The 22,687-nt window shown below is 35.2% G+C and overlaps 2 protein-coding genes across 2 annotated transcripts in view; one reads left to right on the forward strand and one right to left on the reverse strand.

Moving 5' to 3' along the window:
• Positions 1–391, forward strand: part of LOC149477727 (NACHT and WD repeat domain-containing protein 2) — a 34,947-nt gene extending 34,556 nt beyond the window's left edge. Inside the window, exon 32 of the mRNA XM_089710472.1 lies at positions 247–391. Within this exon, the coding sequence (XP_089566598.1) occupies positions 247–391 (145 nt within the window). The remainder of the gene's footprint in view (positions 1–246) is intronic.
• A 1,401-nt stretch (positions 392–1,792) lies between these two features.
• Positions 1,793–22,687, reverse strand: part of LOC149477728 (uncharacterized) — a 35,887-nt gene continuing 14,992 nt past the window's right edge. The window contains exons 14-28 of the mRNA XM_089710186.1: positions 22,382–22,525; positions 21,792–21,951; positions 20,930–21,474; positions 20,312–20,614; positions 19,923–20,033; positions 17,432–17,605; positions 16,536–16,679; positions 15,587–15,744; positions 14,891–14,986; positions 7,035–7,162; positions 6,220–6,359; positions 5,545–5,689; positions 4,487–4,607; positions 3,880–4,001; positions 1,793–3,144 (exon numbers count right to left, since the gene is read on the reverse strand). Coding sequence (XP_089566312.1) covers positions 2,982–3,144; positions 3,880–4,001; positions 4,487–4,607; positions 5,545–5,689; positions 6,220–6,359; positions 7,035–7,162; positions 14,891–14,986; positions 15,587–15,744; positions 16,536–16,679; positions 17,432–17,605; positions 19,923–20,033; positions 20,312–20,614; positions 20,930–21,474; positions 21,792–21,951; positions 22,382–22,525 — 2,654 coding nt within the window. The 3' untranslated portion in view covers positions 1,793–2,981. The remainder of the gene's footprint in view (positions 3,145–3,879; positions 4,002–4,486; positions 4,608–5,544; positions 5,690–6,219; positions 6,360–7,034; positions 7,163–14,890; positions 14,987–15,586; positions 15,745–16,535; positions 16,680–17,431; positions 17,606–19,922; positions 20,034–20,311; positions 20,615–20,929; positions 21,475–21,791; positions 21,952–22,381; positions 22,526–22,687) is intronic.

The following is a 22,687-nucleotide window of genomic DNA, read 5'->3' on the forward strand; positions in this document are numbered from 1 at the left end:
TAGGTATTTTAAAAATTCTACTAGTTCTAATGGCGTTTAGAATTTTACCATGATATACTAGCTGTGAGGCGCAGTTTCATATGCAGACGAAACTGCGGAAAAAGCGAGTAATTCTATAACCTAGGTATGTGTTATGTGGTATCTACCAAGTATCATCAAAATCCGTTTTTACGTAAATGAGTAACAAACATCTAAACTTTCAGGTTTATAATATAAGTATAATAATAATGTCCCCCACTGGTACAGGACAGTGGACGGCAAGCCGATAGCGGAGTACCGCGCGCCGGCCGAGGTGACGGGCGTCGCGAGCGCGCACCGCGGGGCCGCTGTAGCACTCGCGGCGCAGGACGGCTGCCTCACTATACTTAATATTGTCGATCCATATAAATAAATATATATTATAGTACAAAACACGTTTTATTTATATGTGAAGTAAAAGTAAAAAGTAAAAAATATTTATTCAAAAACAAAGCATACAATCTCGTTGAACTTATTACAATTATTTGGCTGTTAACACAGTAAATATGTAGTATCTATAGGTACATCATTTGAACCAAGATGCCCACACTAGACTCCTGGCCTGTATTGTGAGCATCAATACAAAATATAAAGTAATCATGTGAAAACATGTGAAATTATGAATTTGTTGTTTGTGTGTAAAATTGGAATTAAATTTGTCAGTTAAAAGTGTGTGTTTTGCCACAAATAAGTGTACAAAATTGAAATTGAATTGATTGATTGTCCGTTCTGTGTAAAAGTGTACAAGTAAAGCGTAGTTAGTATATCAACGTTTTAAAAAATTGAGATTTTATGTAGGATGCTCTATCGTTGGTGTACTATGCTCAATGGAACTTTTACTATTGTTACGTATACACTTACGACAAAACGACAGATTAGATTAGTCGATTTTTTCTTAAATTCACGCAGACGGCATTTACGAGGTATATACTACGCATTGTGCCCGTAAGCGCGGCGGTTGCATGGGTGGGTCGTTAGTATGCCATTGTCAGCTAAGAGTATAAAATATGCATTATAGAGCTTTAAAAATTCTTCTTGTAGAAAAAAATGCGTAGAAAATTTTGAGTATTTTTTTACGTAGTGAGCGTATACATGAAAAAATTCCATTGAGCATAGTACGACGACGGAGGGAACTTGGAAATTTCGTGACAAAGTAAAAATATTGATAATATGATTTTATCGTATTTTTTCTTGCAGTAAATTGTTATAATTAAATTAAATAAAGAAATAGAATGTAGATATGGAAACTTATGTACAATGATATGACTGTGATACTTAGGAAAGTTAATAGAATGTTTTTAATAACTTGTAAGGAAATAGAATTAAAATAAAATGTATTTAATCTTGATTTGACGTGTGTAATATTTTGTAGTCTCTTTAGCGTTTTGTAATAACACAATATTAAGGATATTTATTGTGTTCCTCAGAAATAAATTAACATAAGAAAGATGTAAAAGAAAAATATTGCTCTTTATTAGTTCTATTCGTAATACTGTACCTGTATCTTCATTAGGATTTTAATAATTAGATTAAGGGCTGATTTTTCAATCCTTGGCTTAAACTTATTCGTCGAATAATGTTTAAAACTACCATTTTAAAAACGTATAATTGCCCGTATGACAGTTTACGTGACATTTTAATATTATCGTGTAATACTTTATTGGACGGATAAGTTTTATCCAAGCATTGAAAAATCGGCCCCTAGAGTTAGTAGTAGTTGTAATCAATGTTATATGAAATAAAAAACGTAGCAATCAATTTGATGTTTTATTTATTACCTTAACAAATATTTAACATTCGTACACAAAACTTACATCTAGAGATTACAAACAAGTAAATTGTGATATCCCGGGTTCGATTCCCGAAAGTCAACATACGAAATATATGTAATGGGATGTTACGATAAAATACTTATAAATTCTAAAGCTTATAAAATACTGACTCCAGTACTATATTTATAAACATGGCACATTTATTGTAAAATGTATCCTTAACTTATAAACTATTATTTTCCCCTTGATCGACATTCCTATTCTCATAAAAGATATTTTTTGATAATTTCTCATATAAAAAAACACTGATGATATAATATTATAATTGTAATTGAATCTCCAATAAGTTAGAATTCTCTATTTTGAACTTTACAATGCCATAAAAAATACAATATTAATAATTTTTTATCAATAACCGCCAACAGGAAAACTTGGGGTAAGTATTATTTAATATATCAACGTAAAATTGTAAAAATCGTTAGCAAATGAAATAGTTATAGATTATATATCGAAAAGTGAGGTAATTGTAAACAATTGTAAACGTTACGAATCTATTTTTTTCGGCAGATTGTAAATATAATCTAACGGTGTTTACAATTTTACAGTGACCATTACAACGAGTACAAAATTTGCTGTTAGTATTTTGTATGAACATAATTAATGAATCTGAGCATTCTTAAAAAATATATTATCAAAAATACAGTAAACAATAATACATAATAATTATTACACGTTATTTACTTGCGACATTACAATAATTCATAATATACATTGTATTATTTCGGAATTATATATTTCGGAATTTATGTAAAGTGTATATAGAAGGCTTGGTTGCCCATATTTTGGACCAAATAGATGTCCAGATGTATAAAAAAACGTAGTATATTGAGTGAGTTTATATATAGCGTAAAATGTATGTCTTTGTACCAGACTGTAGAGTGTATAGTTTGTGTGTTTGTGTGTTTGTGTGTAGTGTGTGATGAGATCAGAACTTGTATTCTGACACGTCTATATACAGCTTGGATGCCACAATCAGATATTGTGTGTGTGTATAGTGTGTGTGAAGCGATCAGAACTCGTACTCCGACACGTGTATTACACAGAAACAACACCGATTGGTTGCCATCATATATAGTGTGTGTGTAGTGTCTGTGTGTGTTTGTGTGTATAAATAGTATGTCTGTGAAGCGCTCAGAACTCGTACTCCGACACGTGTATATAGAGCTTGGCAACAGCAATCCCCCCGAACTGTCCGCGGCTGAACAGTTCCATGGACAGTTCGAGCTCCACGCTCTGTGGGCCCACGAGCCCACGCGTGAGCGACATCACCGCTTGGTTGCCCGTTTGGACCAGACTGAAAATATAAAATAAAATATTAATAGTTTATTTTCTCATATCTCTTAGTTACATAAAATAAATCTATAAATATAATATAAAAACTCAATTTAACCCATTGAGCCCCGAACGGCCCGATCGGTCCACGACACGATTTTCTATTGTGTCTGTGATTCCGGGGCCTGAGTTATTAAAAGCAATATTTTTCGGTAGTTATAGAGTATAGACATGACTTTGTTGCATATGAAAATTATAATTTGTAATAGTTATATGTTTACATAACCCATTATTTCAACATAATATTGTGAACTATTAGAAAGTTAAATTGTAAACATCACATCGAATTACAATATTTGGAATGATTAATGGCAATCTCGTGAAATGGGAGAGGGTCAACTTGCTTATCCGTTTGAACTTGAATATGTTAAAATAACAAAACATCAGCCAGGTTATTTAATGCTTTTTACCATACTGCATTAAAAAGCATTCTATTAATAAAAAAAAAATCCAAATTTTGATGAGCCATAAAAAAATTAATTGTCTGTAAAGTCGGTTTACTGACGATAGTAATTGAACGTGACAACGTCCGATTGTGCTTCTTTGTCGCTCGTTCCGCGCTCTCGCTTGCACTTCAAGCCTTACATGGAACGCCTCAGAGCGAGGTAACGCCGCATGAGTCATGTTTTTTCGTGCGTGCAGCCGGCTCTATCGAATTATAAGACGTTGTCACGTCAAAAACAAAATATATACTCACAGGAAGGCATTGATATCAGCTTTCTCAGCAACCGAGGGCGGGGCATTAACATCGATGAGTCGCAGCTTGAAGTTGATCTTCGCGTACGGCCAGTTCGGGCCGCGCATTGTGAATAGATCCACCTGGGATATTGTTTAATTTATATTTAGAAAAGGGATTTTATTGTTAAAATCAGATATAATTCCATAATTTATTTGCTTTAGCTTGGCTTTAGCTTATCATTTGATTGTGACTTTTGGAAACGCTAAAAAGTACTAGATAAACAAAATAATGGCTAGCGTTAGCTGAACGTGACGTTGTAAGATATATTTAAATACGTTTTTTCATTATTAAAAAAATAGTATGGCATTGTATTTATATGTAAATTTTAAACAATCACTAATATGAAGCTGAAAACATTAGTCCTTTAAAAAAACAGATTCTAAATTAAAAATTTTAACTCAAATAAATAAAAAAGAAACTTCTTCGCAAAATTCATAGACACCAAAATCGTCGCCTTACTCCATGACGTGCATTGCCAAGAATACCCTAATGCTCAAGTCTCAACGCGACAGAAGTTTCACTTCAAAAATTAAACTCGAATGAAAATATAAATATAAATTCTCACCTTAGAATCCCGTATATCGAGCATGGAGACGAACGTGATGAAGTTATAGCTATAAGTGCTGGGCTGATGTGCGCACTCCCAGTCAGCGGGCGGACAGTACGTTTGGATCTTCGTGCAACGACTGAAATAATATTGTAATTAATTGCATGGAAGAAATAGAACAACTGTAGAATAAATTGGAAATAGTAATAATATTAAAATAAATAAATAAATATTTCAGGACAATTTTCACACACGGCACGATCTGATCCTATACTAAGCTTTCGCTTGTGTTATGGAAGCTAGATGGCTGATAAACATACATAATTAATTAATATATAATTTTAAATAATAATAATAATATAGAATACTTATATAGATAATTAACACCCAGACACAGAACAAACAAATATGTATGTTCATCACACAAATATTTTGTATTTTGCTATTTTTTATTTTATTAAAGAATCAGTTATAGAATCCGAAGGATTAACAGGTTATTATTGGTGTATTATGACATAGACTTTAAGGTACTATTAGTAACAGAAACTGTAGAATAGATATAAGGTAAGCTATAAAGTGATAATATTGTAGAACCTGTTAAAGAAACGGAATAATAGATTGGAAATAATAGTGATAATATTGAATAATTAGATATAGAACCCGTAGAACAGATAGGTTATTACATCGATAATAACATTGAATGGATTACAGAAATTGAAGATGAGGTAAAAATTGTTAAGAAAAGTCACCGAGAATATGAAGTACTTGAAGTGGCTAGAGAAACATGTGATCGTATAAATATAAATTCGTGTAGGAAACTTTCTCATTTCAAATCAGTAATTTATCATAGGAAGTATAATGGCTGTGTGCAATGTGAATGTGTGCGGATACGTTGTCATCAACAATTATGTATTTAAATATGTATCATATTAAAGGCAGTGCGCGATGCTTATGATGTCTGTGTGTTTAATGTGTACGTTTGTCTTTAATTATACGTGTTTGTGTAGTAGCGTAAAGCTGCGTGTGATGTATGTTTGTCTATATCATTATATCTGTGTGTGTGTGTGTGTACATACTGCCTGCTCTCGAGGCGGTACCCCGGCGGGCAGGTGATGCGGTGGCAGCGGAAAGCCCCGCGCGTGTTGAGGCACACGTCAGACACGCCCTCGTACTGCGCGCCCTTAGCGCATGGCGCTATACCAGTTTCGCACTCGTCTATGTCTGTAGAGTGGAGGATTGTAGTCAGGGAGTGCGATGATGATTGGGGATGCATATATTTTTTTTAATGTTATACGTTTACATTTTTTAATATACACCGGTAGTTTGTTTAAAACTATCGATTATTTATATTTTTAAATAATTAATTTGTTCTGCGTTATCACTATTTTGAAAAAAAACAATAATAATAATCAAAAACAAAATTGGTCCCAAGTTTGAACCTTGGGGAACACCCTACCTAAAAAGAAATGCAATTCGTAACCACTAACCGTAACTTTTTACGTTTTGTTTTAGGCACTTTTGTAAGTCAATAATGTAATAAAATTAAATTCATTCATACCAACCCACGATCACTTTTTAGGTATCTGCAAATAGTCTACATTATCAAATGCTTTACTCAAATCCATAAAATTATATTGCATCTATTCCTTGATCTCTACTAACAATAACACAAAATTTAAAAGCTACGAAAAAAACAATATCTTTTTTTTTTTTAATTCACCAAATCCTGTTAATAAATTGCAAAAACATACCAATACAGCTTCTTTTATCTTCAGAGAGCCGATAACCCGAGGGACAAGAACAACGATAGCTTCCTGGCTCGTTCACACACCGTCCCACACAGAGGTTCTTCGATTTGAACTCCGTGCATTCATCTACATCTGCGCAAGTTCTGTAAAGCGAATGCAACTATCAATGAAGAATTGGTAGGTGTAGTAAATCATTAGTTAAATGAAACAATGAATTAATGATAAATGAGAGTAGGTAAAATGCATATTTTATACATCAAAATAAATTGGAAAGAACTGGTCACTAATTAACGTAACAATTCTTGAAATTTCGAAAATTTAAGGTAAGTAATTTTTTTTTAAAATAGGATCATCATCAGCATCAACAACCTGAACAGTGCTCAGTACCTATTTCTTTCACGGTTGCTGTAAAAACAAAACATCGGCTTGGTATTTAATTATTACACTTTATTGTAGTACAATCATTATATAACAAGAAAACAATAAAAAAATAGTACCAGAAACTAGAAAGATGTAGCACAATTGGCGGCTTTATCACTAAGCAGTGATCTATTTATTCATTTCATGATAATAAATCGCGTTTAAAATCCGTTAAATTCTTATTTTCTAAACACTCGTAAAATAAAACGTACATTTCCTTTATTTTTACGGTTGCCTGGAAGAGATTGCTTTAAGCAATAAGGCCGCCAATTGTGCACTTACCATATTCATGTTCTCTATGTTAAATTATATATGTTTTTTATTACTGGTATTGTACAATAAAGTGTAAAAATAAAATAAATAAATAAAATAAAATAAAACAGAAGATACTACAGTACCTATTATCAGGTTGCAGTCTGTACCCGCGGTGGCAGGAGCACCGGTAAGCTCCCCACACGTTGTTGCAGCGCTGCTCGCACAGCTCGCCCGCTCGGGCTTCCACACACTCGTCCACATCCACACACACCTGTACATTGTACAAGTTATTCACTATATTTATTGTACGAGATCCGAAATACTTGCACTTTTTTATAGACAACTAGCTTACCGCCCGCGGCTTCGCCCGCTTTGTCTAAAACCTAATAAAGTATATACTAAAACTTCTTGAATCACTCCATCTATTAAAAAAAATGTGCGGGTACACACGTAAGAAGTGAAACTTCTTTATGACCTTATTTTTCCAAAAATAATTTACTATATGCAACTTTACAGAAATACGTCGAATCACGCGTGGTAGGGATAAGAAAAAGATGGCGTGTAACGGAAAAATGTCACGCGTAACGAAAAAATGTTCAAACTCAAACTCAAACATTTATTTATTCAATTAGACTTCTTCTAGAAGCACTTTTGAAACGTCATTAAGTACATGTTTTTAACATTTACCACCGATTCGGAAAGCAGTATCTACGGAGAAGAATCGGCAAGAAACTCCATAGTTGCTCTTTTTAATCATGTCATATTTACAATTTTACAAATTACATATATAATATCATAATATATTATTTCTATAGTTTCTATATCTGCAGCCCTGCCCCATAGCAGAATTCCATAGGACATTATGCTATGAAAGTAGCTAAAGTAAACCAATCTAGCCGTTTCTTCATCGGTGAGATGCCTTATTCTTCTAACTGCATATGCAGCTGAGCTGAGCTTAGTAGCGGTGGTGGTAACATGGGCCCCCCATTGAAGCTTCTCATCTAATGTCAAACCAAGAAAAACAGTCGATTCCACAGGGTATAATACCTCCCCGTTTAAAATAATATTCCTTTTCACCTTTTTTACATTTGGGAGGATAAATTCTACACAATTTGTTTTTTTTTGTATTTAATAGTAAATTATTAGCATTAAACCAATTGGATATGCGTAAAAGAGCAGAGTTTACTTCGTCAACATTTGTGTCATGTCTATCCACATTAAAAATTAATGAGGTGTCATCTGCAAACAGTACTATTTCACACATATCCTGCAAATAATAAGGTAGGTCATTAATATACACTAAGAACAAAAACGGTCCTAAGATAGATCCCTGCGGAACACCTATGTTAATCGGCGCACCGCGAGATTTCTCTCCATTAACGACAACGGTTTGTACCCTGTTCTGAAGATATGAAGCTATGAGATCCTGAGCTAAACCTTTGATACCATAAAAATTTAGTTTCCGTAATAGAGTGGAATGTTCTACACAGTCGAAAGCCTTAGAAAGGTCGCAGAATATCCCCAAAGCATTCTTTGAATTTTCCCATGCTTTGTATATATGTGATAAAAGAGCTACACCGGCATCAGTGGTAGAGCGCCCCTTTGTGAAACCATACTGTTTGGCGTGCAGTAAACCATTTGATGCAAAATGACTATTTAATTGGTTTAAAATTAGTTTCTCGAAGACTTTGCTCAAAGTTGGTAATATGGAAATTGGCCTATAGTTATTACTGTCTTCTTGGTCACCACTTTTAAATAAAGGAATAACTTTGCTAAACTTTAGTAAATCAGGGAATATACCACAGTCGCAACACTGATTAAATATAAACGATAGTTGATTGGCAATGTTTTCTATGATATTATTTACTAAATTTACAGACATACCCCAGAGATCACATGTTTTTTTTAAATTTAATGTTTTAAAAGTTTTAACAATTTCATCAGCAGTCACGTGTCGCAATTCAAATAATTTTTTACACTCAGCAACGTGATCCCTCAATAAAGACTCTGCAAGTGCTGAAGACGAATTTAAATTCTTAGTTAAACTAGCAGGGACACTACTAAAGAAATCTTCAAAAGCAAGCGCAACATCAGCACTTTTGTCAATGACCCTACCAGAGTTGACAAGTTTTATGGTACTATCGTTTGATCGGATTTTGCCCAATTCACCATTAATAATTGTCCAAACCGTTTTAACTTTATTGTCAGAGTTGCGTATTTTGTCTCTGATATACAAACTCTTGGCAGTGAAACAAACTTTTTTAAATGTTTTTGAATAATTTCTAACATAACTAAGAAATGACAAGTCTTTGTTATATTGTTTAATACCATATAACTCGTAAAGAACGTTCCTGCATCTGTGTATACTAGGAGTTGCCCATTGGCTGAATGGTAAATCCTTGGTAATAGTTAAAGATTTAATTTTAAATATTTTTTCATATTCACTATGAATGAACTTAAAAAGATTTGTAAACATTTCACAAGGATTTTTATGAAAGGATTGATTATTCAGGTCAGGTAGTTTATTATCAATATTATTTCTAAATGTATGAATGCCTTTTCTAGTTATAGGCCTAACATTAATCCTTTTAAATGTAGGTATACAATCCCATTCAAAAACTACTTTCTGGCCACAGTGATCCGAAGTTAGCGTGTTGAGAATATATTTTTCTAAACATTTGCAATCACAGTATATATTATCAATACAAGTTGCACTCTTCCACTAAATTTTTCGTTCCACTAAATTTTTTTCCAACCCCGATAAAGAAGTTTCACTTCAAATAAATAAAAGTTTAAAAAAACTAAAAAACACGCTTTTTATAGAAAACCGAACTAAAAAATAGAAAATAAATTTATGTTCATTGAAATTTTTAACACTATTTTCTTAATTTAAATTCATTTAAATTTATTTTCTATTTTTTAGTTCGGTTTTCTATAAAAAGCGTGTTTTTTAGTTTTTTTTTAAACTATTATTTATTTTCTACTTTTTAGTTTGGATTATTTATAATAGCTTGTTTTTTTAATTTAAAACTATTGCACGACTCATGATGCGAAGCATCAGAGAGTGCTTTACGATCGAAAAATTTTTTTCGCCTTATTTTGGCAACTATTTTTAGTATTATAGCCTTGATAGTTAAAGGAATCAAGATATTTTGTTCGTTGTATAATCAAGATACGTTGTTCGTTGTTCGTTGTTCGTGTTCGTGTATGTTCACATTCACATTCACATTCACATTCACATTCACATTCACATTGTTCGTTGTTCGTTGTTCGTGTTCGTTGTTCGTGTTCGTGTTCGTGTTCGTGTTCGTGTTCGTGTTCGTTGTTTGTTGTTCGTTGTTCGTTGTTCGTTGTTCGTTGTTCGTTGTTCGTTGTTCGTTGTTCGTTGTCCGTTGTCCGTTGTCCGTTGTCCGTTGTCCGTTGTCCGTTGTCCGTTGTCCGTTGTCCGTTGTCCGTTGTCCGTTGTCCGTTGTCCGTTGTCCGTTGTCCGTTGTCCGTTGTCCGTTGTCCGTTGTCCGTTGTCCGTTGTCCGTTGTCCGTTGTCCGTTGTCCGTTGTCCGTTGTCCGTTGTCCGTTGTCCGTTGTCCGTTGTCCGTTGTCCGTTGTCCGTTGTCCGTTGTCCGTTGTCCGTTGTCCGTTGTCCGTTGTCCGTTGTCCGTTGTCCGTTGTCCGTTGTCCGTTGTCCGTTGTCCGTTGTCCGTTGTCCGTTGTCCGTTGTCCGTTGTCCGTTGTCCGTTGTCCGTTGTCCGTTGTCCGTTGTCCGTTGTCCGTTGTCCGTTGTCCGTTGTCCGTTGTCCGTTGTCCGTTGTCCGTTGTCCGTTGTCCGTTGTCCGTTGTCCGTTGTCCGTTGTCCGTTGTTCGTTGTTCGTTGTTCGTTGTTCGTTGTTCGTTGTTCGTGTTCGTGTTCGTGTTTGTGTTTGTGTTTGTGTATGTTCACATTCACATTCACATTCACATTTACATTCACATTCACATTGTTCGTTGTTCGTTGTTCGTTGTTCATTGTTCGTTGTTCTTTGAACGTTGTTCGTTGTTCGTTGTTCGTTGTTCGTTGTACGTTGTTCGTTGTTCGTTGTTCGTTGTTCGTTGTTCGTTGTTCGTTGTTCGTTGTTCGTTGTTCGTTGTTCGTTGTTCGTTGTTCGATGTTCGTTGTTCGTGTTCGTGTATGTTCACATTCACATTCACATTCACGTTGTTCGTTGTTCGTTGTTCGTTGTTCGTTGTTCGTTTCGTTGTTCGTTGTTCGTTGTTCGTTGTTCGTTGTTCGTTGTTCGTTGTTCGTTGTTCGTTGTTCGTTGTTCGTGTTCGTGTTCGTTGTTCGTTGTTCGTTGTTCGATGTTCGTTGTTCGTGTTCGTGTTTGTGTATGTTCACATTTACATTCACAGTCACATTCACAGTCACATTCACATTCACATTCACATTCACATTCACATTCACATTCACATTGTTCGTTGTTCGTTGTTCGTTGTTCGTTGTTCGTTGTTCGTTGTTCGTTGTTCGTTGTTCGTTGTTCGTTGTTCGTTGTTCGTTGTTCGTTGTTCGTTGTTCGTTGTTCGTTGTTCGTTGTTCGTTGTTCGTTGTTCGTTGTTCGTTGTTCGTTGTTCGTTGTTCGTTGTTCGTTGTTCGTTGTTCGTTGTTCGTTGTTCGTTGTTCGTTGTTCGTTGTTCGTTGTTCGTTGTTCGTTGTTCGTTGTTCGTTGTTCGTTGTTCGTTGTTCGTTGTTCGTTGTTCGTTGTTCGTTGTTCGTTGTTCGTTGTTCGTTGTTCGTTGTTCGTTGTTCGTTGTTCGTTGTTCGTTGTTCGTTGTTCGTTGTTCGTTGTTCGTTGTTCGTTGTTCGTTGTTCGTTGTTCGTTGTTCGTTGTTCGTTGTTCGTTGTTCGTTGTTCGTTGTTCGTTGTTCGTTGTTCGTTGTTCGTTGTTCGTTGTTCGTTGTTCGTTGTTCGTTGTTCGTTGTTCGTTGTTCGTTGTTCGTTGTTCGTTGTTCGTTGTTCGTTGTTCGTTGTTCGTTGTTCGTTGTTCGTTGTTCGTTGTTCGTTGTTCGTTGTTCGTTGTTCGTTGTTCGTTGTTCGTTGTTCGTTGTTCGTTGTTCGTTGTTCGTTGTTCGTTGTTCGTTGTTCGTTGTTCGTTGTTCGTGTTCGTGTTCGTGTTCGTGTTCGTGTTCGTGCTCGTGTTCGTGTTCGTGTTCGTGTTCGTGTTCGTGTTCGTGTTCGTGTTCGTGTTCGTGTTCGTGTTCGTGTTCGTGTTCGTGTTCGTGTTCGTGTTCGTGTTCGTGTTCGTGTTCGTGTTCGTGTTCGTGTTCGTGTTCGTGTTCGTGTTCGTGTTCGTGTTCGTGTTCGTGTTCGTGTTCGTGTTCGTGTTCGTGTTCGTGTTCGTGTTCGTGTTCGTGTTCGTGTTCGTGTTCGTGTTCGTGTTCGTGTTCGTGTTCGTGTTCGTGTTCGTGTTCGTGTTCGTGTTCGTGTTCGTGTTCGTGTTCGTGTTCGTGTTCGTGTTCGTGTTCGTGTTTGTGTTCGTGTTCGTGTTCGTGTGTTTGTGTTTGGGTTTGTGTTCGTGTTCGTGTTCGTGTTTGTGTTTGAGTTAGAGTTTGTTTGAGTTTGAGTTTGAGTTTGAGTTTGAGTTTGAGTTCGTGTTCGTGTTCGTGTTCGTGTTCGTGTTCGTGTTATTGGAAATAAAAATTAACATCGAGTCCTACCTTATCGACTCTAGAAAAAAATTATAGAAAATTTTAATTATTTTCTTACCTTATAGATGATTATTTACCTTATACCTTTCGACTATAGATGAAAATTATATAAATAATTAACAAAAATCATATTTTGCAAATTGAAAAATGGAATAATTTTATCAGTGTATTGTCATCGGTCCTCAATAAATCTACAAAGTTTGAACGAAATCTGGTCGTTTAAAGTGGGTCAAAATCGCGCCCAAAGAAGTCGGTTACAAACAAACATACAAACATACAGGTGAAGCCAATAAAAAGCGTGTAAAAACCGCATCAAAACCCGTTGCGTAGTTTTAAGAGTCCGTATCGATTTTAGAGTGATTTTTACTTGTTTCTGTAATTCTTTAGGAGCTCGCTTAAAAAAAAACTAAATTAGTAACAATGTGCTATAATATCTTAAATTAAAGATTTATTCAATATCTAAAATATGTTCGAGACAATTTATTGATTTTCATTGTCCAGTTTGTTTTATAGCCAATAACCTGAGGCGTGTTTCAATTTTTTCCATGCGGGACATTCGTGTCTTTGTAGTTTACACGAAATGTAAAAGAAGAAGTTTCCTTATAAAATATACAACAGTAAAGACACTGAAACATCCTAAAATATGTTCGAGGCAATTTAAGTACTTTTATTCAAAAATTCAATGAAAATCTAAGTTAATATAGCCTTACTTTGATGAAATTTTATGTGTATTTGGCGTCGAATTTCTAAAACATACGACAGAGTAAAAAAAAAAAAAAAAATACACATTAAATGATAGATTTATGCTTAAAAATTTGCAATCAAAAAAATACATATTATATGATTTATGAAAGTAATGGAATAATTTAAAGTTCTCTAGAATTTTCGATTATATACGGGAGCGCAAACGTTGTTACGGCAGACCGCGCTCCGCGCTTTAGGGAGTAGGAGGTGTTGCGCTGCTCCGTCAGACACAAAATTACTAAAGTACGTTTTTCCCGCGCGTAGTAGTCGGGAAGCCCACGATACTAGATTAGAATTGGTGGAGTAGACGATAACGAGATAATAAGGTCCTATATTGTTTCCACTTTGAGCGCTTTCAGCCTTTGCTACTCGACTACACGATGATCGCGTTCAAACGTAAAAATACTAGCTTTCGTCCAGCGCAATTTTGTATATGGACTTTTAAAGATTTAAACATACAGAAGGACAGAGAAAGCGATTTTGTTTTATACTATGTAGTGATAGAGATACGGTTTCTTTAATAGATAGAGTGATTCAAGAGGAAGGTTTTAGTATATATGTAATGTATTAGGTTTTAGACAAAGCGGGCAAAGCCGCGGGCGGTAAGCTAGTAAATTATATTTCACAAAATGTACATCTCATCTGGTTATCAGATGAATGAATAACCTAATATAATTCCTAATTCGTATCTTAGACGATTATAAAACTGCATTGGCAAATCTGGGCAAATCCATCATATGTAAGCCATTATGTTTAGCTATTATGTTATCAATTTAATGATGTTCCGTTCTAAAACGAATTGCATTCGTCCTTTTTGTGTGTATGTCTTTTTGAATGAGTCGTTGATGTAGCTAACATGATCGCTCAACGTTTAAGTAAGCTAGTGGTTAGGGAGCCAGGTGCAAATTTGGTTAACTATTTCCTCTCAAGAGATAATTCGTCAGACGCATGAGAGTATAGTATTATAAAGCCTCGTGAACGTCAGCTGGCGCTCGGTTGGGGGGGTGAGCGGTTGTAGCCTCCCACGCACATAGGAAAAAAAATACATTCATTCATTCATTTCCTCTCAGCTAAAAATTTGTCAAATTGTAGCTAACCCAATATCTCAACGAAAAAAAATAGTCAGCTGGTTACAACATGGTGTATTATACGTCAGCTGGTGTCTCGAACATGAAAGTTAAATTTAAAGAAAAATTTATTTTCCGTTATTTCCTCTCAAACAAAAATTTACCTGATGATAGCTTATATGTAACTGTGGATAAATATATATGTCAGCTGGCTGTATCTTGGTGGAAAAACCGTCAGCTGATACGGGAGGCTACAACCGCTCTTCCCCCCAACCGAGCTCCAGCTGACGTTCACGAGGCTTCATAATACTATACTTTGATGCATTTTACTAATTACCGCTTGAGAGGAACTTGGTCATAAAATCTGCTGCTGGCTCCCGGACCATAGTTTATTTGTTTTTGTCCTCTATTTGTTTGTGTTTTTTTTTATCAATTAATGTTCTAGCCTTATATTATTGAAACCAAGAACGTTTAATTAATTGAAATTAATATACTCAACGATGCTTTACCTTGTCATTAACGGGAGCAGTTCTAAAACCTTCATGACAGCGACATTGATACGATCCCACTGTGTTCACGCAGTCGGCATTTTGGGAGCAAATGGGCTAAAAAACGACAGAAATTTTTATTAAGAAAATATATGATAAAATAGATTAAATTGTAATTTATAAATCCTCAATTACTTAGTATACTACTATAAAGCAGAGCAATCTATTGAATCTCAATTATTATTTCGTATTTAACAAATTATTATACGTAGTACACAGGTTTATAATGTAAATCCGTCTCGAAGGACCATTTCACACACCTTATACAATCCATAATTTCCTTTACCGCGCCTTTTTGACATACCTTTTTGAACTATTTTTTTATATTTTTAACTTTAATGTATCTTGTACAAATAGATAAGAATTTACTAGACTTTCAACATGAAATGCGCGAAGCACCGCATTGTGAATGACTAAAGTAAGATTACTTTAACATTTGTATAATTCAAAATTGTAATGTAATAAAATTGAAATTGTTGGAATATGTGTACATTTATATTGGCAACACTGTATTGTATTCTAGTAGGCACGATGGTAGATGCGGGTTAGCAATGTTAATTATATGTAAAAGTGTAAACTGTTATTTTCTCTAATAAAGCTAAGTGAAGCTAAAACATGGTGTTTGAATTAATTATTTAACAGAAATAAAACACGTACCACACTACCACCTAACGCACACTCATCAACGTCTTCACACTGATGGTCTCCAATGAGGCGGTGTCCCTTGGGACAGCTGCAAGTGTATCCGCCAGGCAAGTTGGTGCATAGTTGTAAAGGTCCACACTTCGCTTCCCCGGTCGCGCACTCGTCTATGTCTGAAATAAAAAATAAATATGAACACCTAAATTAGAGCTTATTTGATACAAGTCAATAACTGCGTTATAAACAACCGACTTCAAACTTGCACTTGCAACATTTACAAATACAGACAAAAATGCTCATAAAATAAAAACTACTGGGCCTATCCGAATAAAATTTTTATGGGACCAATTCGACACCATCCCGCATCGAACAAAAAAAGAATCACGTAAATCGGTTCAGAAACCACAGAGTAATCGGTGTACATACATAAAAAAAAACATACCGGCCGAATTGATAACCTCCTCCTTTTTTTTGAAGTCGGTTAAAGATGTTGACTTTTATTTAAGTATCGAAATAATGTAAGCAAAAAAAGTTAATATTTATTTAAAAAGTTGAACTAAACAAAGAAACTTTTTGAATTTTAATGGAGGCAATGTTTTAAAAACATTTAAAAGCAAGCAATGGAGGCAATGTTTATAAATGCAGGGAACAAATAAATAAATAAATAAATAAATAAATATTATAGGACATTATTACACAAATCGACCTAGTCCCACAGTAAGCTCAAAGGCTTGTGTTGTGGGTACTAGGCGACGATAAATATAATATTATAAATACATATATAGATAATAACACCCAGACCCAAGAACAAATAATTGAGTTCATCACTCAAATATTTGCCCTGACCGGGGATCGAACCCGGGACCGTCGGCTCAGTAGGCAGTTGCTTTACCACTGCGCCAACCGCGTCGTCATTATTACCTTCAACAAGAATTATTGAAGGTAATAAGATGTCTTTTATTACCTTGGCAAGTATTATCATCCCCTAATTTAGTGCCCCAAGGGCAGCTTGATGCAGGACCACCGCGATCAAAAGATGTAATATCAGGTTCAGGAATTTGGTGGTGTGTGTTGGGAATTATATCCTGAGGATCCACTGGAGAATATTCTGGAAAAAAATAATGATTTGCATTAGCAAAGCAATTAATAATATTGTACACTGAAGATAAGAATATAATTTTAGAATTAAACTACTTCTTCTATAGTAATAAAATACGATGAGATGTTTGGTATTAACAACCGTTTGCGTTTTTCTAGTCACGAGTGTGGTACGCATTCACAAAGATAACGCACGTTGTATCAACGCACACTTCGCTGATAGTACAGTTCGGTCTGTAGTTGTGAAAATGATGGTGGTAATGATAGTGATTCTGATAATGGTCTTAACGAAGGAGGTGGTAATGCTCAAGATAGTGCTGAAGATGATCGTGATTTTAATGGCGATTGTGATAATAGTGATGGTGAAGATTATAATAATGTTGATGGAGATAATGGTGGTGATAGTGATATTGTTAATGAAGTGAATGTTGGTGTTAGCGCTGTGGCGTGAGTTCGTGTACAGCTTGCGCCGCCCCGGGGTGGGCATTTGGCGGAGGGCCTGGAAACGGGCAAGTAGCGGAGGGCCTAGAAACGGGCAACTGCTGGGCGGGACATGCGGAAGACTGCGAATGTGTACCCGCATCCCGTCTAAAGCAGCGCGTTGGTACACGGTGGGGTTTTAGTCGGTAGGAATCCGACATAACCCACGGCTCCTTCCCCGGGAGCCGTGGGTATCGCAAGATTTCCCCACTTGAAAAAAAAACGGTGTTAGCGCTAATGAATATGTTGATGATAGTGATAATGCCCCCCTAGCCCACTCACCCGGCTGGTTCCCGTACCCCTGGGGGAAGCCCCCCCCACTGTGCGGCACGCAGCGCTGCCGGCGCGCGTCGAGCCGCCAGTGCGGCGCGCACTCGCAGCGGTACCCGCCCAATGTGTTCACGCACACTTCACCCACGGCACAGTTCGCTTTGCCCGTGGTACATTCGTCCACATCTTTGGGTAGGAAAGAAAGAATTAAACATTGATATAAGTATTTATTTAAAATTATATTATACTAGCTGTTGCCCGCAGCTTCGCCTGCGTGGGAAAGAAAAATTTTCATGGTAATAATTTTCATCCCCTATTTTATCCCCTTGGGGGTAGAATTGATCAAAATCCTTCTCCTCTTAGGGGACGCCTACGTTATGACATCTACCTGCATGCCAAATTTCAGCCCGATACGTCCAGTGGTTTGGGCTGTGCGTTGATAGATCACTATATCAGTCACCTTTGAGTTTTATATACAGGGTGTAATCGTTAAGTGTGCACAGGCGATTATTCCGTAACTATTACAGATATCAAAAAACTTTAAACTGATATCGAAAGTACTTAACCTAATGAGTAAAATGGCCATAATAAATTTTTATAAATAATACGAGAAATATCTAAAAAATTAACTTTAAACCCTCCCATACATTTAGTATGAGATATGAATAATATCCCATGTACATGGGTTGATCCAAAAGTAATGATAATCAATATTAAACAAGGTCATTACAGTTAAAATAATTATGTATTTCTCTAGATAGTCTTCTAACTAGATAATATACTTCGATATTTTTTTTCCTTAACTTAGAAAAAAAAAACTTTGACTTCATCTACAAAAACCCCTCAAAATCGGCCATCACTTCGCTGTCGTCTTAAAATTTCTTGTATCGACGGTGTTTCTTGTGCCGAGGTAAGAGATAGAATTAACTAGGAGCTAGATCTTACAAACAGGGTGGGCGTTCAAGCATTTTCAATGCCGACTTTTGATTGGCAGCCATCGCAACTGACGCTTTGTGATCTGGTGCGTTGTCTTGGTGAACCAACATTCAAGACCGAAGTTTGCCATGTCTCTTTTTCTTACTAACCTACCCGCAATCTTTTAATTTGGTCTGTATAGTAAGAGCCCTGTGTAGTAGTGGCTACCTTCTTAAAATATTCCACATTTCTTCAGCGTCCCAAAAAACTACGGCTTTAATCTATCCCACTAATTTTCACTTTGAAAATCTTCACCGTCACTTTGGAAGCTCGCATCCAGGCCATTGATTGTTTCTTGGTTTCAGCATAAACATGGTGAACCCAGGTAACGCCCATGGTTACAAATCGTGACAAAAAATTATCCTGATCTCATTAAAAATTTAGAAATTCACCCTCTAAATGTCGAATCGTTGTTTCTTCTTTTCGTCGGGAAACATTCTGGCTCGCACTGTTCACATTAAAATTAATGTTAATACTTGGAAACGTGGCCTGTAGATATAATTTTTTTGTGATAACTTAGTGATTACATGAGCAAGCATAAAACATTTATTTTATATTTTTATGTGCACAGGAAATACCCAATTATCATTACTTTTGGATCAACCTATACATTTAATATGAAAGATTTTAGCTTTTTTTTTGTTTTTTTGGTTTTCTGCTTTAAATACTTCGCAAATTTGGAGGGAAGTTCATTTAGAAACTGTAAATAGACCTCCTCATTGTATTGCACAATAAGGACGTCACTTCGAAAATCTACTATGAATACAAAATGTATGGGAAATAAATTGTATGGGAGCGTTTAATGTAACATTTTTGGTTATTTCTCGTTTTATTTTTAAAAATTTATTATGGCCATTTTACTCATTAGGTTAAGTACTTTCGATATCAGTTTAAAGTTTTTTGATATCTGCAATAGTTACGGAATAATCGCCTGTGCACACTTAACGATTACACCCTGTATATAGATGTATGTTTATCAGCCATCTGGTTTCCATAATATTTATTTATTTAATGATGGTACGTTCCCCGTTGTACATTCGTCTATATATTCTTAATTGATACATTTAACATAAATGATTCAATACGAACGAGAAATAAAAATAATGACGACGAATGAGTCTACTTTTAAATTGAAAAACTAAGGAAAGGAAATGCAGCAATCTTCAATATCAAAATTCACAAATTGTCACACACATCGTTTGAAAAATTGCCAGTAGAGGATGAAAATTTTGCTAAAAGTTAACACTGTTATTAAAAATTCATACATAAAAAATGGTTGCCTGTAAAGTCGGTTTTACGGGCGAAGATTTTACGTGACAACGTCTTTTTCTCGATCATAGTTGAGTGGGAGAGAGACGCAAGGCATTCGGCGGGCCTCTCTCTCGTTCGGTGACTCATCGTAACGTTACCGAGCGTTACACTTTTTCATAAGTGACTCCCAGTCGCAACCTAATTTGAGACGTTGTCACGTCAAAATAAAATCGTATATTCTATTACAAACGATATAGAAAAAGGTCATTGAACTTACCCTCGCATGTACCAAGTCGTACGTTATACCGATAACCAGCGTCACAAGTTGTCATGGGGATGAACGGTCTTGTTTTCACTGGCCGGTAGTCTGGATAGCCCCAGAAGTAATCTAAAAATTATTATAATAAATGGTCTAAAGAAGGTAAAAGTAATAAAAAGTATTTAAAATGATTTCATAGATACTGATATGACATAATTATTTAACAATAATAATATGATGTTTAAGCTAAAGATTACAAGTATGTTTCAAAATTACTTACTACATAACATAAACGAAATCCAATATTGTGCAAAGACAGAAAATATGCAGAGATTCAATTAATAAAATATTTGTAACAACAATAAGTGTATTTGATGTTGATAATAATAAAATGTAAGATAACTCACTTCTAGTTGAAGAAGTTGGCGGTGCGACAGTGCTGGTTGTAGTCGAAGTCGAACTTGTGGGTGCTGGAGTCGTAGTCGAAGTCGTTGACGTAGTAGTTGAAGTTGTAGTAGAAGTAGTCGAAGTGGTCGAAGGTGTTAATGTAGTCGAAGGCGAAGTCGATGTGATAATGAACACACAGATACCGGTGGACAAATCTCGACGGAATCCGTAAGCACACTCACACAGATAACCACCCATAGTGTTTCTACACGTTTCAGTTAAGCCTGAGCATGTGTGTCTGTTTGTTGCACATTCGTCGATGTCTATGGAATTAATGATTATTTAAGTTAATAATGAAAACTAGAAATTTCAAAACACTATTAATAGTTAAGCGTTTGCATCTAAGGATTTTTTTTAAAACTTTGTTGATATTTGGAAGCCTTGGCAAACAGGTAAAGTAATTAAAATACAATATATTTAAAAAAAATAAGCGAAATTAATACACCTACTGTAAAGTAATAGTTATTTGAATATGTATTGTATTTGCAAATTTAACCTTTAAATTATTTTTATGAACGAATCATTTTAAGAAAAGCTATCAATAAAAGAGCAAACATTAAATAAAAAGGATATCTTACCAAAACAAGCTCCATATTCATCTAATTCAAACCCAGGCTGACAATCCGTTGGCTTCCCGTGTATTACAGTCCATTCATTCTTCGGTAAATCTTTAGTATTCACTTCTACAGACCCATCATCTTTTTTATCACCTTTCACTATCGCAGTTCCTTCACCAACATCCACATATACCATTTTAGGAGACGTTGGTGTTGGTTGTGTACTTTCTGTAGGTTTAATATCTGGATAAGTGACAGGATATTCTGGTTCTTCTGGTATTTCTGGCTTTTTTGGTTCGTTTTCTGGATCGAAGTGATATATATCTCTATCTGCTTCTTTTGGCTCTGTTTTAGTTACTTCAGTTGGTTGTGGCGCGTCTATTCGTTCTTCTTTCTTTGGTTCGTTGACGTCGATGTTATTATCGATTTCCGGTTCCTTTTCCGTTTTTGGTGGTTCAGGTGTTGTACTAGTTGTGCTCGATGATACTGTGATTGTTGTTGGTTCTGGTTGAGGTGTTGTTGTTGTTTCTGCCTCGGTGTTATTTTTAGCACCTTCTATTTCATCGCTGTAAATAATTTTAAGTGTTTTTTTTAAATGAAGCGAATAAATAAGTAATTGATGCAGCTTCATATTTAGATTTTTGGCTAGTTTTAATAGTATAGTTGATATAGTAAATTGGTGAATAAATAAATAGAGAGGGAATATAGAAACATCCTATCGAAGCTACTTTAAACATAATTATTTACGAAAAAAAAATCGAGCTTATATCCATTATTAAATGTTCACTTTTGGCAGGACAAGAATTTTTAATGTGATAACAAAACTTGTTTTGTAATTTTAGATTTTAGTAAAATTAAATCAGTTTTAAAATGAAACACTCACTCAGTATCATAATACTCGTATTCGTATTCCGGTTGTGGTCGTGGGGGTGGTGTGGTGGGGTGGGTTTTTTGACAACGGAAGGAGCCGGGTATATTGACGCAGTGGTACTCGGGGCCTGCGCGTGCGCAGTTGTGCGTGCCGATCGCGCACTCGTCTATGTCTGTAGGTTTTGTATAAATGTATTTTATTAATTTTATTTCATAAAAGATGTAACAAATATTTGGGTTTCTTTTGGAATTTTACATTTATGGGTTGTCTAAAATCTTTTTTTTTATATTTTTGAAAATTGGATAGTATGATCAGTGATCATATTGTCAAATTTTATATCTTACAAAATAAGAAATAAAATTAAGATAAAATAATTTGGTTTTCTACTTGAAATGTATAAATATTCGTACATAAGATAATATTAAATATCGTACTTTCAATATTTCGATTGTTATTTGTGTTATAAATAAAATAAAAATAATTATTAAGTTTTCAAGTACTATTACTTAACTTCATAATTATTTGACAATTATCAAAAACCAAATATACCTACGCATAGTTTTATTCCATACAGAAAAGTAACCTAGTTATTATAAACTAACCTTCACAAGTACTAGTGGAGTGGTGAAGGATATACCCAGTACCACAGGAGATGAAACGTATACAGAGATAAGAGCCGACTGTGTTGTCGCAGCGCTGTGATTCTGGGATGCAAGTGTTTTGGTCGGTTGCGCATTCGTTTATATCTGAAATTATTATTTTTGGACTGTTAATATAAATTATAAAATTAAATTATAGAAACATCAATAACATATGTATGATTCAATTAGGTAAACAGATTCAGATTAATTGAATGTACAAAAATAACGGAAAAAAGTCGAAGAACCAAAAAAAATCTATCACCGGAT

The sequence above is a fragment of the Colias philodice genome, chromosome 24 (assembly GCF_061535455.1).
Source record: "Colias philodice isolate Cphi_HAF_F1 chromosome 24, ilColPhil1 Martin Lab GWU primary, whole genome shotgun sequence".
In the NCBI taxonomy this organism is placed as follows: Eukaryota; Metazoa; Arthropoda; class Insecta; order Lepidoptera; family Pieridae; genus Colias; species Colias philodice.